Genomic DNA, 18,751 nt, shown 5'->3' with positions numbered 1-18,751 from the left:
GCGCTGCGTCCTGGAAGACACCGTGTCGGGCCTCCGTCCTGCGTTCCGCCCGGTTGAAGTCCCTGTGAGGGGAGAGGCGGGCGGTGAGGGGACGGAGGAGCCGTGGGGTGGGTGAGCAGGACACGGGGGTCGGCCTTCAGGGGTGCAAGTCTCAGGTAATAAAAGTATCTCTGTTTTTCAAGAAAACTGCGGTTTTTTCCCCCATAAGTAAGTCATCAGGTTAAAAAAAAACCAAACCAACACCTTGTGTATTGGTGTTATGTTAGAAAGGCAGTGTAACATTAGTGGTGATCTTTAGAAATAAATAAAAAAGGCATTTGAAATTTCAAATCTGGGCACAGGTCCCAGACCGATTTTATATTTTTGATAGTAAATACCTCCTCTTCTGTCCTGCAACGCTGAATTTCAGAGAATGCATTTTGAACAGGAGGAATTTTGGTATATATGGTGCCTTTCTGGGCAGCGGTAGGTTGGAAAGAGTGTTTTTCATAGCTGCTGCTTTTTTTTCTCCTTTAGCTAGAAAAAAGTTTGGAAGGTGGAGTAGGGGCAACGTAAACTCAGTCTGTGGTTTCTGATGTACAGATCGATGACAAAGAATTCGACATTCCTCAAGTTGATACCCCTCCAACACTGGAGAGCATCTTAAATGAGGTGAGTGGTGCATCGGACGTGCAGCCGGCTCCAGTACAGGGGGGAGCTATGATGAGGCAGCACATATGCCTTTGGCTCTTCTCATATTGTGTTTTTCCTGGGAAATAAAGTTGTCTAACGTCATAATTTCTTGATACTGATAGCTGACAACGTGCGTGCTCAGTTGAGTAATTGCTGTGCCGTGTGTATTACAGAATTTTGTTTTTTCACTTAAAGCATCCACAGCTGAAACATGAAGGGTTTCCATCAAATTTAAGCATGTTCACCTGTGGATTTGGACAGTCCATTAAAGGTCAGGGTCATCAAACAACTTTTTTTTTTTTTAGCTAAAAATAAATGCAGAGAATTCTGGGTAGTTCTTAAGTTGTGGGAGGAGATGAGAACTAAATTCTTCACAACTTTGTTTATATTGTGCATTTCATGTATATAGCACTCTGGTAGGAGTAATGAACTGTGTAAACATCTGATGTTGCCTGTTGTATCTTTCAGGGGAGAACTGACTTTGTCTTGTTAATATCCAGTTTGGTGCATTTTTTGTAATAGCCACACGAGTGCACAACTCTTAGAAAGGAAAGGAAGGGTATGGAAGTAAAGATAAACTCCAAGAAAACAAGCTTTTTAACAAACTAAGGAAATCGGTGGTTGAACTTCCTAGGATGCCAATATAAAGGGAAAAGGAGCCTGGGAGAGGTGACAGTTCTTTTAGAATGCTGTATTAAAGATACAGGTATAAGGTGTCCTAAACAGATACAGTCTGGAAATGAGAGGAATAGTAGAAGGGGTAGTATACAGAGGTGTCTCCTGTTTCTGCTGATGCCCTGGGTGATGAAGGCAGAAGGAACTTACTAAATTTGGGTGGTACTAAACTATAGGGAGAAGCAGACACATCCATATCAGAGGAGTAGAATCCAAGTCTTAAACTTGAGAGGTAATCATGAAGAAAGCGTAGTTCAGTGCAGCCAAATACAAAGTCTTACTCCGGTGCTATTTATCTCAGCACATACTGGATGGGACTGACTGGCAAAGCATCTTCTGAAAAGGATTTTAGTGGAGAATGACCTGACTGAGCCGAAAAAGTACACAGCTGCACTGGAAAAAGAGACACTTAATGGGCAAAGGACTGCCAGCTGTAAGGCAAATGAGGAACACCTGCTCTGTTCTTTGCTCATTTGGCATGAGGTGGGGATATTGTGTTTGGTCTTTCTGGCTCTGTGCTTCAGGAACAACGTGAACTGTACTGAATTTAGAAGACATCAGGGAGAATGGCTGTTTAAAAAAATACTACTAAAAAAATTCCAGGCTAAGCTTTAGAGGAGAGAGAGAGAGAGCTATCACCAACAGAAGAGCATAGAGAAGAGCAAAATCAACCTTCGCAGCAGCTGGAGGGACTGCTAGATTCTTAGCCACCACTTGGTGAAGTGCTTGGTAGGTGGTAATTCATCTAGGCCTTCTCTCCGCAATTGGAGACTTCAGAACAGCTTAGTTAAAGGTCTGTTAAAGTTTTGATGGAGTAGATAATATCTGGGGAAGAAAGATTAGCTGACTAACTTTCTCCCTAGCCCACTTCTGTGGTTATTGTGAATTCTGGAAACCAGTTCCTTCAGAGAATCAGTCTAGTAAAATTATACATAATTCTGTTTTGTACAGATGAGACTATCTTGTCCTCTCCTTGATTTTGCTGCTTGCTATTTTTCTCAATGCGATTTTGCTAATGTTTCAGTTAGTGTTGTGTGTTTTCAATGTTTAGTAAGCTGTGGTGATTCTCTTCCTTCAGACTGATGATGAAGAAGAGTCTTTCATTTTGGAGGATCCCTTTCTCTTGAACATCGATAACACGGATGCACACTCCTACGACACATCTTCTGTAGCAAGCTCTGACAGTGGGGACCGGACACACCTGAAAAGGTACTGCAATACTCATGCCCTGGGAGGTTACATGATTTTTGAAGGAGCACAGTTTATATCCATTAAAAACAAATTCTCCTTTTTTTTGAGTGGTTAGAAGGATAATCCAAAGCTAAGAACAGTTGAAACTTCCTAAGGCAACCTCCTGCTGCCCCTTCCCTGAGCTTTGCCGCGAGCGTGCAATTTGCCTGTTACTTGGGTAGGAACCCTTAACTGCACGTTTTGTCTCCCGCTCTCATATCCAAGTGCTGAAGTCCCAGGGGGATGCTGCAGGGACTCCGGTGAAGCTGCTTTTGACAGAACATTGTTATTCCTGCAAGATCAAGTAGGCAAAGATGAGATTTGTTTTTGCACTCAAACTAGGACAGGGGGCCAGCCTGTTTGACCAATAAGTGCATTTTATGGGAGATGGAGAGTTTTAAATTTTTTTTGAAACACTGAAGCATGACGGCTCTAAAGAAAATTTTTTCGAAGGTGTATCTGATGACTTCCAGAGTCTGCAAGCAGCTGGTGGTTATTTTTAAAAGGCAAGTGAACTGCTGTCACTCCTGTAAATGGAATGCTATTCTTGACATCTAAAAGCAGCCTGGAATGTGATAATTAGCTATAATAATGCTGACTTATCTCATTAATTACTCAAATGATGACCTGATCCTACATCCTGAGCCACTTCCATGGCCTTTTTATGCTCCATAAGAAGTCGTGATTGTTGCATAAGCAATTGGATGGGATATAAACACTCCAGGTCTGATGGTTTATAGTGGTATACAGGCTCACTGTCCCTTTGTTTTCAAATAAGATGGCTTGTATTGAGTGAAATGTTACCAGGAGTGACTTAAACGTTTTTCAGTACAGAATGGGCAGGAAAACTTGGAAGTGTTATTGCCATCTTTGGGTGAAGCTGGTTGCCATGTCTATGGGTCCTTAGCCATAATATAAGCTATTAACAACATATTCCTTCAGCCTACATGTGAGATACCCATTTGTGTGCCTCTGGAGAGAGAAGAACTCAATGTTTCCCTGTTAGTTTTGGAAGTTTGGCTTTCTGGTGGGGTGAGCTTAGCAACAAAATTGCAGCTTTCCTGAGATTTCTTCCTCTACTGCTACAGTATACCAGTGCTCTTTAGAAATAGCCATCCCCTGTACATTAGTTACATTTAAAGACACTTTCTTCATGAACGGAAGCACTTAATCAGCTGTGTTTTAATTGAATGTTATTCTTTAAGCATACATCCAGTTTTCCTCAGGGCCTGTATTCTGCTAATGAGCCTTTTTCGATTGTGTATTTTCCTTAGACATTCACCTTTAAAAGCTGAAACTTCCTGGCTCACTGGAAGATTAATTTAAGAGCAAAAGTGTTGCTTTCAGGCTTTATTAATAAGTTCTAAGGTTTGCAGATACATGCTTGAAACTGACAATTTGTTTGAAGGACTCTATGTGTGTGTGTTGGTTGTTTGTTGTTTTTTTTGTTTGTTTGTTTTTTTTTACCTGGGGAGGAGTTAAAAACAAATTTTATGCAGGCACAATGGTGCAGGCTTTGCTGCTAATCTCATGTCCGTTTCATTGTGTGCCTGTAGGCCCAAGAACACAAATGGAAGCTGTATGAGTTAGGGGTGAGTGCAAAATTTAGCTGCTGGTTCAGCTGTGAATTAGGCAAAGTTCCAAACTTTTATTCTGCTCTAATGCATTTGATTAATTTCCTGTTTCCTTAGGAAGAAAAAACTCCCAGATTCTCTCTCACTCCATGGATCAGTTATACGACTCTCGCTTCTGAAAGGAATTTCTGCCCAAATAGTATCTGCGGCAGTAAGTGTCTCTTTCCCCTCATCACATCCATTAAGAAAAATATGAACCTCTGCTGGTGTGGAGGAGTGTATGTGTGATCTCCTTCTTCCTCCTACTATTAGTTCTGGATAATACTAACATGTTTGGTACAGAAACTACGAAGTAGTAATCCCTAGCCAGTAGTGAATCAGGTATTAGCTGACTTATTGCAGCAGCAATATGGTAGGTCTTCTTTAACACTGGTGGGAAATGTTAATATAAAATGATAGCAGTGCTATTGTTCTGCTTGCTTGAAGATGCTGGAAACAGGTTTGCTTAATGCCTGCAGCAGGCACAGAACACACTCGTTTCTCTGAGCAGAGCGAGGAGCGGGTTTGCGCGTTCCTGCGTCTGTGACTGCACTTCAAGTACGGGTGCATTAGAGCTGGTCTGTAGATCGTACAGCCAGGGGAAAGCTGACTGTCCAGTGTCTGAGCTAAGGTGCTAATTTATATACAGTGTGTGATTTCTAAAGCATGCAAGGTAGGCTTGTTAGAATAAAATACAAGTGACTTGTATTTTTGACACAGTCATCACAAACACACTCATGTGTGTTTGTGACACATGACTGTGTCACCAGGGTCCCTTCTGGGTATTTCTAGCCAGTGGTTCCCTCAGCACTTTCTGCCCTGGTGGGACTATTAAAATGCAACTTGTGTTGATGTTTCTGTGTGTTGTAGCTCTTATTATTAGAGACATGCACAGAGCTGGGAGTTCTGTCTTTCTTACTCATGACTTGTCTTCTTTTTCTAGGACAAAGTGGATGCTGGCTTGCCAACTGCAATTGTGAGTACTTTCAATTTTCAAGTGCTGTATAGTGAGTTTTCATGCAAGTTTGTTAAAGCAGTAATTTAAGACAGCTGATAAATTCATCTCCCTTCTTATCCTTACTAAGAATTTTCAAATACGAGAGGTGGCAGAAGCAGTATGAAAGATGTAGCTCCTGGGGGCAGAGTTCAACCTTTCTTAACTGCCCAGCTGCCCCTCTGCTGATCAAGCCCCATGCTCTCCCCTTTTTTGTGTCATCACCAGTGCTTATTAGTTGAGACCTAACCTTTCCTCGTAAGGTACGTGTTCTTCTGTTGAACACATTGAATTTCCCTAGCTATTTCTTCTTTGCCAGTTATTGCTTTGACTCTTAACGGCTTTTTTTTTTTAAAGAAACTTACACTGAAGTGTTCATGAAGTGGTGGGTTCAAAATCTCTGTGGCTCTGATGTAACTGAAATATGACCTTAAAATATAAAATTTCACTAAAAGTCTGTCTGAAAGATACTTCTGCTTAGCAGTTCGCATTAAAATTCTTTAAGCTGAGCATGCTAATTAAAATAAGTCAGAAGTGAAGCTGCCTATAGTTGAAGGAGAAGAGAAACATTTTAAGGAGGTGAAATACAGGAAGTATTTATTCTGCCCTTGGGAAATAAGTTTTAATGTTTTATGAAGAAACTAAAGATGTGCTTGGTTGCTTTGACTGTAGTAGCAGCAATCCATAAGAAATTATACTTTTTGTTTAAAAAAGAAAAAGGAAAAAAACAACATATCTACATCTAAGGCAAAAGGTTGCACAGAAAAATTGAAGCACGCCATGACTCATGTGCACATAGGATAAAAAAAAATCCGTATTTTACATACTCCAGATGTTAAAGCACTTAATTTTTAAAATCTGACTTACGCTTGCTAAAAAATCAAAAGTAGAACAACATTAATACATCTACAGCATTATGTGATTTCTATTAAGTTTCATTTAATTGGGTGTGGGTTTGCTAGTGTGTAGAATTTTGGACCTATGTTTAACTCCCCACAGAAGGAAGCTGGAGTCTCTGGGCTTGCTGTGGACTGTCTGTTCAGGGGACCAGCGCTGCCCAGTGTTGTAAAAAAGTTCATGTCTGGATGCAGCAGCTGAGTGAGAAAAATCCTTTGAGTACTTACACTCAGCTACCATACCAAAAGAATGATGCTGGCTTTACTGGGAAGGAATTTCGCTGAGGGTACTACTCTGAGCATTTGAATTTGAAGGAGCAGAGGAAAAGTCAGCCCTCTGAACCTGAGAAAATCTGTGTTCGGGTGTAATGCTTCTCTAGCTTTCACATAGGAATTGATTGTCACTTATAAATTAGAAAATGGTTATATCTATAATCTTCTAAATCTTCCCCTGTTGGCCAACTTTGCATGAGTGTGGTGAGAGTTTAAGTGGTGGATTTGTGACTAACATTTCTTTTGCTTTCAATCTTTCTGCATGACTATTTCAGGCAGCATCAAATCTGATAGCAGTGGGGACCTCCCATGGGTTAGCGCTGATATTTGGTAAGTTACAAATAAAGTTTTGAGTTTTTTGCGTTTTAATGATGTTAAAAAAAGCCCAACGAACAACCCAAATAGAAACATAAAAACTTCAACCTGAATTAGAACTGCAGGGTGGGTTTGTTCTGTTTGTACTAAATGTGATTTTCTTTCAGTGAAGTAATAAAGCACAAGTAATATTTTAGTTGTCCTTATTCACATATTACTTCTGCTTTGTTGGGGATTGGCACACTGATGTTGAGAAATTTAGTTCTGTGGTGATTGTCTAAAGAGCCTTTTCTACATTTAAATATAAATTACTCTGTTTTCATGCGGACGAAACCAGACCCAGTATGCAACCATCATCTCATAGAGTATTAATCTCCTTCTCCCCTATGACATAACAGCTGCCAGCATTAAGGAAATTAAAATGTGTTCTTTGGGAAGTGGAACTTCTGACCCATGGCTGCCTGCAGGCTTGCATCATAGGTTTCTCCTTCCCTGACCTTCCTCTGCACCAGTCACCTTCATTCTGGTATTCTTTCCTTCCTCTTATCACTAAACTTTCTTTAAAAAGTTTCTGAGCTCGTGCCTCTGTTTATCCAGCTTACCAGCTGGGTGAGAACAGCTCTTGAATTGCTCCCATTCACAGCGATGTTTTTTGCCCCTTTTTTCTATGCAGCACCAAATTCTTAGCAATTTTAGGCATTTCGTTATCATCTTTACTTTTCTTTCGAAGTTGGCTGAAATTATTCAAGATATCAAAAGTTAGGGGGACAGGGATACAACAGAAGGGTGGGAAAGACTATGACAGTGTAAGACACCTTCCTGGGTATTTAGGCATTAAACTATTTGCCATTTGCTAAATCCAGTATTGAAACAATTACAGATGTGCTTAATCTGAATATAGATAACTTCTTACCTGCTAACAGTCAACACATGTTCTTACCGAATCTTTAGTAGTAGATCTTTGTGGTTTTTCTAGAATTGTCTAGTACGTAGAGATCTCCAATATCACTATTATGGAACACATTTTTACTCTGTTTTTCCTGTTGTGCTGTCTATATGCAGACACAATAAAGTCAGTAGGCTTTTGAGCAAGAAGCTGTTCTCTGCAAGTGTCATAATAGAGAGAGATTATTTTTGGCATTTTACAGTCCAGAAGGGGCTCTAGGGCTTTATATAAGCATGCAAAGAGGAAGGGTCATTCTCACCTTTGTCTGGATTATTTCTGCATCAAGACCTATTTAAGAGGATGGAGCACTGAATGCCCGAGACGCTTAGTGTGTCATGGTATTCCAGTTGATGTATTTTGTAAGGTTGGTTTGTTTGTTTTGCTCAATGCAAGTGTGTTTAAACAAAGTTTTCTTTGTTATGCTGTTGATTACTGTGGACTACCATGTTTACTGTTATTTTTGCAAGGCTGTGTAGTCTGTAGTTATTTAGTTCATTTTGTGGCCTTTCGGAAACATGGCACAGTGCCAGCTTTCCACTAATTGGCTTTTATTGAAACAAATGTCAGTGCTTTGAAGAACTCTACATATTTACAGCAGGGCCTTTCAAGCTTTCTGATCTATTGAAACATACAAAGTTAGTGTTTATACAGCCACATACTGGGATGTATTATCACAAGTGCATTCGGCAGGTTGAGGAAAATTATTACTCCCCTCTATTCTACAGTTGTGAGACCACATCTGAAGTACTGTGTCCAGTTTTGGGCTGCTCAGTACAAGACAGACATGGATTTACTGCAGCGAGCCTGGTTGGGGGTTACCAAGATGATTACAGGGCTGAAGCGCATGATACATGAGGAGAGGAGTGTGGTTTCTTCTGCATGGAGAGAAGGTGGCTAGGGGGACATCATGTTGTTATCTTCTACCACCTAATGGAGAGGTAGAGAGAAAAGAGACTCAGCCCCTTCTCAAAGGTCACAGAATGGTCAGGGTTGGAAGGAACCTCTGGAGATCATGTAGTCCAACCGCCCAGAATGGTATCACCTACAACAGGTTGCACAGGATGGCGTCCAAGTGGGTTTTGAATGTCTCCAGAGTGGGAGACTCCACAACCTCTCTGGGCAGCCTGTGCCACTGCTCTACTACCCTCAAAGTAAAGAAGTTCCTTCTCATGTTAAGGTGGAACTTCCTGTGTTCAAGTTTGTGCCCGTTACCTCTTGTCCTGTCACTGGGCACCACTGAAAAAAGACTGTTCCCATCCCCCTGGCACCCTCCCTTTGAGTATTTGTAAGATCTCAATCTTCTTTTCTCTAGACTAAAGAGACCCAAGTCCCTCAACCTTTCCTCATATGATAGATGTCCTAATCCCCTCATCATCTTTGTAGCCCGTTGCTGGACCCTCTCCAGCAGATCCCTGTCTTTCTTGAACTGGGCACTCCAGAACTGGATGCAGTACTCCAGATGTGGCCTCACCAGGGCAGAGCAGAGGGGGAGGATGACCTCCCTCCACCTGCTGGCCACACTCTGCTTGATGCACCCCGGGATGCCATTGGCCTTCTTGGCCGCCAGGGCACATTGCTGACTCATGGGCATCCTGTTGTCCCCCAGGTCCCTTTCCACAGAGCCGCTCTCCAGGAGGTCAGCCCCCAACCTGTACTGGTGCATGGGGTTATTCCTCCCCAGATGCAGTACCCTACACTTACCCTTGTTGAACTTCATAAGGTTTCTCTCTGCCCAACTCTCCAGCCTGGCCAGGTTCTTTCATATATTTGACTTCATCTAGCTATTTTGTTTGTCTCCTCCTAAGTCCACCTGTACCTCTTGACTTGTCTGCTTTGTCCTTCTTACAGAAGACTTGGATAGCTTTCGTTCTGCTTTTTTGAATGCTTCTGTTGGCTCTTGAAAAATTATCACAGGACAGTTCTCGATTGTGCATCTAGTCTTTGAAAAGCAGTATTTTTCTTGTGGATTAAGAATAGGTTAGGTGCTAACTCTTTGGCACCCTGTAAGTGTTGGTAGGAAGGGATGTCTGGAGGCCTGTAGTCACCCCCTGTTTGGTGCAGGAGTGTCACCAATAACTGAATGGGGGCAGCCCTGGCTTTGTTGAGCCAAGTCTTGAAAAACTCTTACAGATGGAAAATACTGCCCAACAGACAAACGTGTGCACACACTCCTGGTAACCTGCTCCAGGGCCGTATAATCTTGCAGGGCAAAAAAAATTCTTAACAACCTAAACCTCTCAATCTGTCACTTCTGGTAATTGCTGTTTGTTTCATGATCTGACATTACTGAGAAGAGTTTGGTGCTCTCCCTTTTTACCTATCTTTCAGGTAGTTTATCTTCTGTTTGATGCTTTGTTGCCACATTTGGATAATGATAGTTTTTGTGTCTTAGGAATATGACCCATAGCTTGTTTCTAGTGTAGTGCTTGCTTGGGGGTTTATTTTTTTTAAAATATAAATGAGTGCCATCCCTTTGCCAAATTCTTTCTGGAACTTGTTTGGAGTTGTGAGCATTGAGCAAATGAACAATTATGCTGTGTGCCATGACTTTTCTGGAGGATTGCTAGCTGGAGTGGAGAAGTGCTCTCCCAGCAAGCCTATAAAAATACTCAATCTTTAGAGATCTTTCCAGAGAGCAAAGAGGTTTTTACAGGACTCAAAAACTAGCCCTTAAACAGAACTCGCTGAATTGTGTTATTTTTCTTGGAAGCTTTGTGTTCTGGACATAAAATTTCTATATGGCTAAACTTTGTTTTGATTAGTGTTGAACCATTTCTTTTCTGTGTTGGCTGTAAAACTTATAGTTAGTGTCCTGTGTCTTTGTTGAGGTGTGGGGTAGTACAATATCTTGAGAGAACAGGTAGTGTAAGTACCTAAAAGCATTAAAACTAGATTTTGAGGACCATTGTCCTTGGTTGCTTTTTGAATTTAATGGTGAGTTGATCACCTGGCTGGTGGTAACTGTTGAAAATAGTTTTACCAGTTAGTTCACTGTGAACTTCCAGTTTTATTTCCTCTCGGATTTCTTTTTTTTTTTTTTTTGGTTTTCAATACAACGAAGTCCAAATTTATAAACTTTTTTTTTTCAGTGATTCCATGCACTTTTTAAACCGCCTGGTTTTAAAACAGTAGCTATCACAGCATCCTCTTGGTTACTTGAATAAATCAAAAGGGGAAATGTTAACAAAAGGAAACACTATCAGCAAAATCTGAAGGTTCTATGTGTCTTTGAAGATTATCACATATATGCTGGTCATTAATTCACTCTTTTATATTGATTTCTGGCTTTTTCTTTCCTATTTTGGCCCTTTCTGTGTGGACTGAAAAGGAAAAGGTACAGTAACACTGCACTGTGCATGTACCCTGCATGAACAACTCCTGTCTTGTCCAGTTTGCATGTTGTCTGTGCCAGAATTTAAGATGTCAGATAAGCAGCAAGTATAGCAGTGCAGTAACCAGTCAGTGGGTAATACTGCTGGCCAGTCTGGGAATTGGTTATTGCATGCCTGTGCATTGCACGCTTAAAATTCTCCAGGCAAGATGAGCAGAGGAGCAGGTAAATGTGTTATTTTTTAGGGCAGCAGGTCCATAGCTGTTTGTAAAGGCATTATTTCAGGGCTGTCTTCCATGAGATCACTATCCATCTGTTTCTGCTTGAGAGCTGTCAGGTGGGGAACACTGTGGAGTAGGAACCCAATTCAAAGAGCCATGAGCCAGAAAGTCTGTGAAACCCACGCAAGCGGACAGCAGCTTCTGAAAGCCCTGCTCACGTGCCGGTTATGGAGCTGGGGAGGGAGCAGTGGGTTCCTGATGTCGTAGCCACAGGTGGGCTGACTTAACCCCTGCTCTGAGTAAGCATTTTACTAGCTTAAGTGGAGGGCAGGGGTTGGGGAGGAGGATTCAGCATGCCCTGGTTCAGGGGACAGCCGTTGTGTAGTAGCTCACCATGGATTGTCCTCCTCATCCCCAGGCCCAAGGGGGATATACCTCCTGGGAGAGCGTTTGCTGCTACTGTGCCTAGTAAAGGTGGGAGGGCAGGACCTATCTGTAAAGTTTGTAATATTTGAGTAATTCTGTGGGATGTAAAGCAAGCATTTCCAACTCGGGAAAATCACCGCTTAAGGAAAAGATCTCAATGAAAACCCGGTGATCTGAGAAGTAATAACTCCTGGAGTGCTATGCTTATGCCTTTGGTCTGGAAAGTGACTTTTTTTCACATTCACAAACTTGTTTTTTACTTGTAGAGCTGTATCAAAGTGCCATCTCATTTTAACTTCAGACTTTGAGAGCAACAAAAATTGTTACTGCCAGAAATGTTTCAGATGAAGAATTGCTTTATGTAAATTGCAAAATTAAAAATTTTTTGGATGGTTGACAGCCACCTTTGTTTCAAGCGTTTGGAAAAAAATTTTTTATGCTTAATCCTAAATGTGCCTTAATTCAAAGTTGATACTGTTAGTCTGGCAAATCATCAGATCAGCTTTTACAACCTTCTGATTTTATCCATTTTTATTACTCTGCCAGTTGATTAATAGGAGCTCATTGATTCAGGCGTCTTACTTTGCTTTGGAAGCAATTTTGTCCATCTTATTTGTAGATGAGATTTTTTTTTTAAAACAAACTAACTAATGGCTCTTCCTTATGTGTCATCTTTTGACTGGCTGGAAACAAGAACAATTACTGGCATGGCTTTCTCTGGGGTTAGCTTTCCAAGTGATCATCATTTCTCAACTCTGAAAGTGCGTCTCTGGCAAATAATGGGCACTTTCGTCTTAGGAAGGAGTAACTTGAGTCATACAAAGCATTTAATTTTGGGGTGGTGTGGGCGTCTTGTTTATTTTGGATTGACATTGTGGGTGAAGGAGGGAAGAAGAAAATGGATTTGAAAGTTCATATAAAGATGTAAAGCTGGATTGAAAGTAGCAGTGATTCTGAAACTGCTGCCCTTCTCGGAGGAAGCTGTGAAAGATTCTCCTTTTTCATGCATTACAGGAAACAGGTTATTGATTGACTTACTGACAGGTTTAAGCTGAAGTGGAAGGAACAGAATGCAATTTGCCTTTAATAGCAAGAGCTGCAGTGTTCACCTTATTTTTAAACATATTTCTATGGTTAGCAGATGGTCTTTTTATAAATAAACTGTATTTCCAGACCTCTGGAAGAGGAATTTGGGTCTTCAAGGACACCATTTGGAGAATACCTCTCTGGGGAACTTGTTTTCCAGCTGTAGCTCTGTGTTCTCTGAGCTTCCATGGAAATCTTCCACGATTTTTCTTCTTTTTCTTTGACCTGTTCTGATCTATGCCACGTACACCCTTGTCACAGTGACGTCAAGGTGTTTTCTAGTAGCATGACAAAGGGTGATTTTTGGTTCTGTCACATGGATTCTGCTTTCAGCTTATCCTAATAAGGAGTCCTGCGTGTAGGGCAATGGCCATAGATTTGAAGTGTGTTCACTGCCTTGTGCTTGGTAATAGAGGCCCTGCCTGGCCCCGGGAGCAGAAGGTACTGTGGTTTGCTGTGGCTCCCTGGCATCAGCCTGACCTTCAGGAGGGCTCTGCATTGTGCTTGAGTGGCAGATGCAATACATTTGCACGTTGCTTTTCTAATGTTTTGCTGCAGTGATACAGAAGTAGTTTTGGCTCTATGTTCCTCTTAAGTGTTGAATAAAGGCAGTAGTTCGCAGTGCAGTCACTGGAATTGTATGTGTCCTTTGTTTAGTTAAACATGAGTGTCAAGGCTTATAAAACTTAGATCTCTATTTAAACAGTCACTTTTGTGACTGTCAGAGCTCTCAGAGGTCCTTCTGTACATATAGGTTCAGCCAATTTGAACCCGCACGTTCTCCTTGGCTTTCAGAGACATCTTGAACAATGTCATGTTAATTTGGAAAGCTAATGGAAAAATAGCATTTTATATACAATTTCTGATTATCTAATTGTGAAAAATAATCTTCATCTACCTGTAGTTTAACTGAGCATCTCTTACAGCAGAAGCAGTATCTTTATGAAATTTATTTAGGTGTCAAGAAGCCAAAGTCAGTTCTCATTTGAAGATGGAACTCCCTTCTTCTGTGTTTGGCCTAAGCCAGAGTGCAGAGGAAGAAAGGGGAGATGCAGCATCAGGTGTTGTGCTGGCAGGCACAGCAGAGCAGAAGTAGTACGTGAAGGACAGGTAGCCCTTTCCAGAACTGCCTGGGCTGCTTATCACCTGATGAAGAGATGATGACTTTCATTGACGTAGTCAACCAAAGGCACCTTTGTTTTTTCCTCCCTCAGATTTCAAGAGCAGTGCTCTTCCACCTTCACAAGAATCCTGATGTCTCTGAGCACCCATAACATACGGTGTCCTCTTGACCACTTCTGTTGTCATGTTTTAGATCAAAACTGACAGTTTTCTATAATACCTGAGCCTTCCTGTGCGTTTGCAAGACAGAGCGTGACCTTTCCATCTCTCCCAGGCCCTGTCTCATTTGGTGTGCAGAACAAGTGGTGTTTGGGACACCCTCTCTATCCCTACCTCTCTGCTAGCACTATCCAGATTTTGCAGGAAAAGGAATTTTTTACTTTCTTCTGGGCCACTACAGCAGACAAGTTTATTGAGGTAGATGCAGGAAAACAAGGAATAGAGTGGGAAAAGTGTTTGAACTTGGCCCTATCCTCTTTCTCCTCACCCTAAACAGTGCTTTAGAGTAATCCATGAGTTCGGGTACTCTTCTTGGTAGTGTTTATTTTGAACCTCCCACTAATGCCTCTTCATACTAGTAGAATTTGAAAGGTGACTCTCACCCTGTGTGTGTGCTCAGCCATCAATCTGTGCAGACTGATTGAATACATCACTTTGTATTGGGGAAGAAAAGAGAGATACATCCATGCTCTGTTTCACTTCTAGCACATCACTAATGGTGCTGCAACTTGGAGAAATGTCTTGTGCATTGGGCAGTTCTTCGGGGGGTTCTGGTGCTCAGCTGCTGTCTGTTCCCCCGGATCCTGTCCTTTCCCTTCCTTGCTCAAGGTGAAATCCTTCATGCAGTGTTATTGTGGTGCTTCTGATGTATTTCGGGTCTCTAGTCTTCCTTCATTCCAACGGTCCACAGAAAGCATCTTTTCTGCCTCCCCTGCTCAAAAGCAGGAAGAAAATGGAGGGAGGTGGAAAAAACAGATCCAGAACATGTTTTCTTAGCTTTTAAGAGCAATGCAGCAAAGACAGGCAGATGGTTATCATTCGTAACACCTGCAGTGCAGCATCTTATAAAGCAATTTTTGTTTTCTCGTGGTGGAAGCCTACAAGAACTTAGCACAAACAGGGGGTGCCTGTTGTTTGCTGTCTGCTGGGGCAGACAGGGCATGGCCATGCAGCAGCCCGGTCCCTGAGGAGGCTGTGCAGCCATTCGCACCTCCGTTGCAGTAGCCTGTGTCTCAGGAAAGGAAGTTCTCTCACAGTGTGGTGATCATTACCGTTTCCTCAGAAAGTAAGAGCTATGTGCACTAGAATTCATAAAGCATTTTAACTGTGCAGCCTGGGGACACAAGTTCATTTTCCCTGCAGCTTCTGGGCTTTATCAACAAAACGAGGAATCAGTTACATAAAACTGCACTTACCAAAAGCCTGTGTTGGGGATTTGTAGTTGATATTCAAATCAACATAAAGAAGTATAAGACTTGGAAAATAGAATTAATTTTGTCATCTTCCTTGCTACAACTTAAGCACCATTGCAGAATAGTAAAAGGAAAGCTAGATGTTGCTTTGATTTTTTTTTTTCTAGTAGCTGCTTCTTCAGTTAGTAATACCTCTGCACTTCCATATTCATTGTGTCTGTTTTGTACTTTTAAAATTTTTTTTTTCATTTCCATGCAAGAGTGTCCCACTATCTCTGTACTAACATGTCCTCTTATCTTGTAAACTCTTTTTAAGAACTTAACTGTAAGCCTGTGAATCATTAATGCACCACAAGTGAGTTGTATATGCAAATAATTGCATGATGTTAATTTTAATCATTACTTTTTCTTTCTCTTTAATTTCTTACTAATTATTCTTCTCTAGATCAAAACCAGGCTCTTCGGCTGTGTCTGGGCAGCACTGCTGTTGGGGCTCAGTATGGGGCTATCTCTGCGCTCAGTATCAACAACGACTGTTCGAGGCTCCTGTGTGGATTTGCAAAAGGACAGGTAATTACCGTAGGATGAGATGATCCAGCGCTCTGTCCTTCTGCAGACTGTTGCTGAGGGACTATCCAGAGGTGACAATAGCTCTGAGCCAAGCACACTCAATATATAGTTGTTTGTTAGTAGTTTTTGTGCTGAGTAGCAGTGTGTGTGGCTTGATCTGCCCAGAGCTTTTTTGGCCTGCCAATTCCTGTATCCAGTGAGCTAACTCGGATTGTTTGGGCTACGTTTCTGTGGAGGAAATGAGTAATGCAGAACATAGTGAAGGATTCAATTAATCATGGCTTGTTGTGATATAAGTTCTGCTCCTGATAAACTGAGATATGCAATGGCGCACCAGGGCAACCAGCTTAGTCTTTCTAGGTCGCTTTGCACAAGATCTATGCTTTGTAATTAAAGCTAGTTTTTACTGTGGTGATGACTTGCAATTCTTGAAACTCATATCTAGCCCCAAAGTTCATTTTTACTGATACCTTACTTCTGTTGTGTAATGAAAGCAGCATAGCTTTTGAATGCAGGGGGAAAAGGGTTTGAGTCTGCGGTTGTATTTTTATGCCCTTCTCTGAAGCTAAAGAGAGAAAGCAATTCCTGAACAAAAGTTACAAGACTAAAACTAAACCAAAATGGATAGAAGTTAACTTGGTAAAATTTTGAGGTCCGTGGAATACAGAGAAGGCTGCTTTCTTTTTCTGCTTAGTTTAAATCCCCTTTGCTCCTTTCGCTTTCACTTCTATTCTAGATAAAACACACTCCAGTGTCTATGAAATGGCTAAAGGAAAGACTGCTCCAGAGCATGTGGAAATAAAGACTTGATCCATGCAGAGCAGTGGCCAGTTTTGAATGGTACTCAGATAAAATATTTTGGAGCAGCAGTTGTGAAGCTTTGATAGATGGTTTATGGAACCGTACTTTTCCAATAAAAGGTTTGATGCAAATTGTAACCTCAGCTCTTCTGGGCTAAATATCCCTCAGTTATGGAGTAAGTAGTTTGAGAATTCCTGTTTCTTAGTTGGGGAATTACCTGAATTTAATATCCAAGCACAAGCCAAGCTGTATACTCCTGCCTGACCTGAGCAAACACAGAAGGAGAGGAGTGACAAGGTTCATGGTAGCCATGGAGATTCTCGAGTTTTGCAAACGGGTGAGAGATTTTTCAACTGTTCACTGATTCTGTGAGACAGAAATGCATTGAACCACTTTGAACAGTGTTGTGTGTAGCAAAGTCATCTTACATTCTTTAATTGTGTTATCAGGCAGATAACTGTGAGGTGGGTGAGTTCAAGCAGGTGGTGAGAGCTTGCCAAAAGGACATGATGCAAAGTTGTGAAGGTAACTCTAATGTTGTCAAGGAGAGTGTAAGCAGATAAGTAAACTGCTTGTAAAAACAGAGTAGGAACAGATTTCAGGTCACTTTTCTTTGGTATGAATAACCCAGGATGATATTGGTAATATTGAAACTTATTGATGTACTAACACGCAAGCTGGTGGAGAGAACACCTTGGGAGTAAACGTGTACTGCGAACAATCTGCTTGCAGATCACAATGTGGGATCTGGCCAGTGGGAAGCTGCTACGATCAATAACAGATGCCCACCCACCAGGAACAGCCATTTTGCACATCAAGGTAACAAACACTACCTGTACTGCTTGTGTACTACTTTTTATTTTTTCTTTAAAATACACTTGTGTTCAGTCAGATGTGTTGACTTTCCTAGTCTATACTTTTAGATTTACAGATGAGACCAGCTGGCTAGGAGCTATATGGTGATAGTATCCAGAGGTGAGAAAAATGAGGAGAAATTCTATTTAAAAAAGAAACTGCGTATTTTGAGAACTGAAATAATAGTATTAGCTGTGAGTTGTACTGTAGCAAACAACTATTGTTGTCTTTTATAACTCCTCTCTGATGCCAAAATCTGTGGAGAATTAGTTGCTAGAATACATTTCCCTAAAACTTGCAGTGGTTTGAAGATACGTGACTAGCAAACTAGAAACTTAAGAGTCTGAAGTGTAGAAAGTAGCTTCTGTCAACAGTTTTTCAAATAACTTGTTGGGAATATTTGGGTTGAAAGAGAAATCATCTATGGCTTCTTGTTCAACCGAGTGTTGTCACCCCACACAGAAACTCCTATCTGATTTTGTGCATGGCTTTGTTTTATGTTGATTTCTACTACCAGACCATAATGCTCCTTGGCAGCCTGGTCAGAGCAGTAACTTTGGTGCATCACCCAAACTATTCTCTCTCTTCTCCTTTCCTGGACCTTGCTGAGACGTTCCACACCCATACAGTGTCACTCATGGAACTAGCGTAGTGGGTCTGAGGGGGCATGTTGCTCAAGGACAGGTTCTCATGTACTGGTTGGTCTGACCTGGCTAACCAAAAACGTTTTGTGGGTGTGAAGGTGCCCCTTAATGCTGCATCTTCCATCCTTCCATCTCTGCCATCTTTGCCCTGTGCATAAAAATGAATGTTCCCCTGTGCCAGGTCTTCTGCTCCTACTGGCCCCTTCACTAGCTCATGACCTGATGACAGTACCAGCATTGAAGAGTACTCAGACACTGCTATACAGGCCAGATGCTTGTGCTGCTAGAAGGGTGCCTCAGCTGTGGCTGTGACCCTTTCTTATCTTGATTTTTTGGGTATCATTAGTAGTTCTGATGTTTCTGACTTTGGTCTGTGTGACTGCAGCCCATTCACCACCTCTGGCAGCAACTCATGGGCTGTGAGCGGTTCTACTGGTAACACTGTTTTTGTTATGCTGTAGTTCTGAGCTGCAATAGAAAGTGATGGGACTTTGGTAAGAAAATCTAGTTTGGGGTTTGCTGGAGGGGTGAAGATGAAACACAAAACCTTGCTTTTTTTCTTACACATCATAAAAAAGCCAGTAATTGTCTCATCTCTGTATGTTAAAGGTGTCTTTCTGGTAGGTACAATGCTTGTGCTTTTGTGTGCTGTTAATAATGCCATAGCAT

General features: G+C 41.5%; 1 protein-coding gene across 1 annotated transcript in view; it reads left to right on the top strand.

Moving 5' to 3' along the window:
• Window positions 1-18,751, top strand: part of VPS8 (vacuolar protein sorting 8 homolog (S. cerevisiae)) — a 92,831-nt gene that overhangs the window by 8,884 nt on the left and 65,196 nt on the right. Inside the window, exons 5-11 of the mRNA XM_009887385.1 lie at window positions 583-651; window positions 2,426-2,556; window positions 4,269-4,362; window positions 5,134-5,166; window positions 6,629-6,683; window positions 15,658-15,782; window positions 17,316-17,402. Of these exons, the coding sequence (XP_009885687.1) occupies window positions 583-651; window positions 2,426-2,556; window positions 4,269-4,362; window positions 5,134-5,166; window positions 6,629-6,683; window positions 15,658-15,782; window positions 17,316-17,402 (594 nt within the window). The remainder of the gene's footprint in view (window positions 1-582; window positions 652-2,425; window positions 2,557-4,268; window positions 4,363-5,133; window positions 5,167-6,628; window positions 6,684-15,657; window positions 15,783-17,315; window positions 17,403-18,751) is intronic.

Source organism: Charadrius vociferus, unplaced genomic scaffold, assembly GCF_000708025.1.
Source record: "Charadrius vociferus isolate BGI_N301 unplaced genomic scaffold, ASM70802v2 scaffold406, whole genome shotgun sequence".
Lineage (NCBI taxonomy): Eukaryota > Metazoa > Chordata > Aves > Charadriiformes > Charadriidae > Charadrius > Charadrius vociferus.
This window is presented reverse-complemented; position numbering and strand designations above follow the sequence as displayed.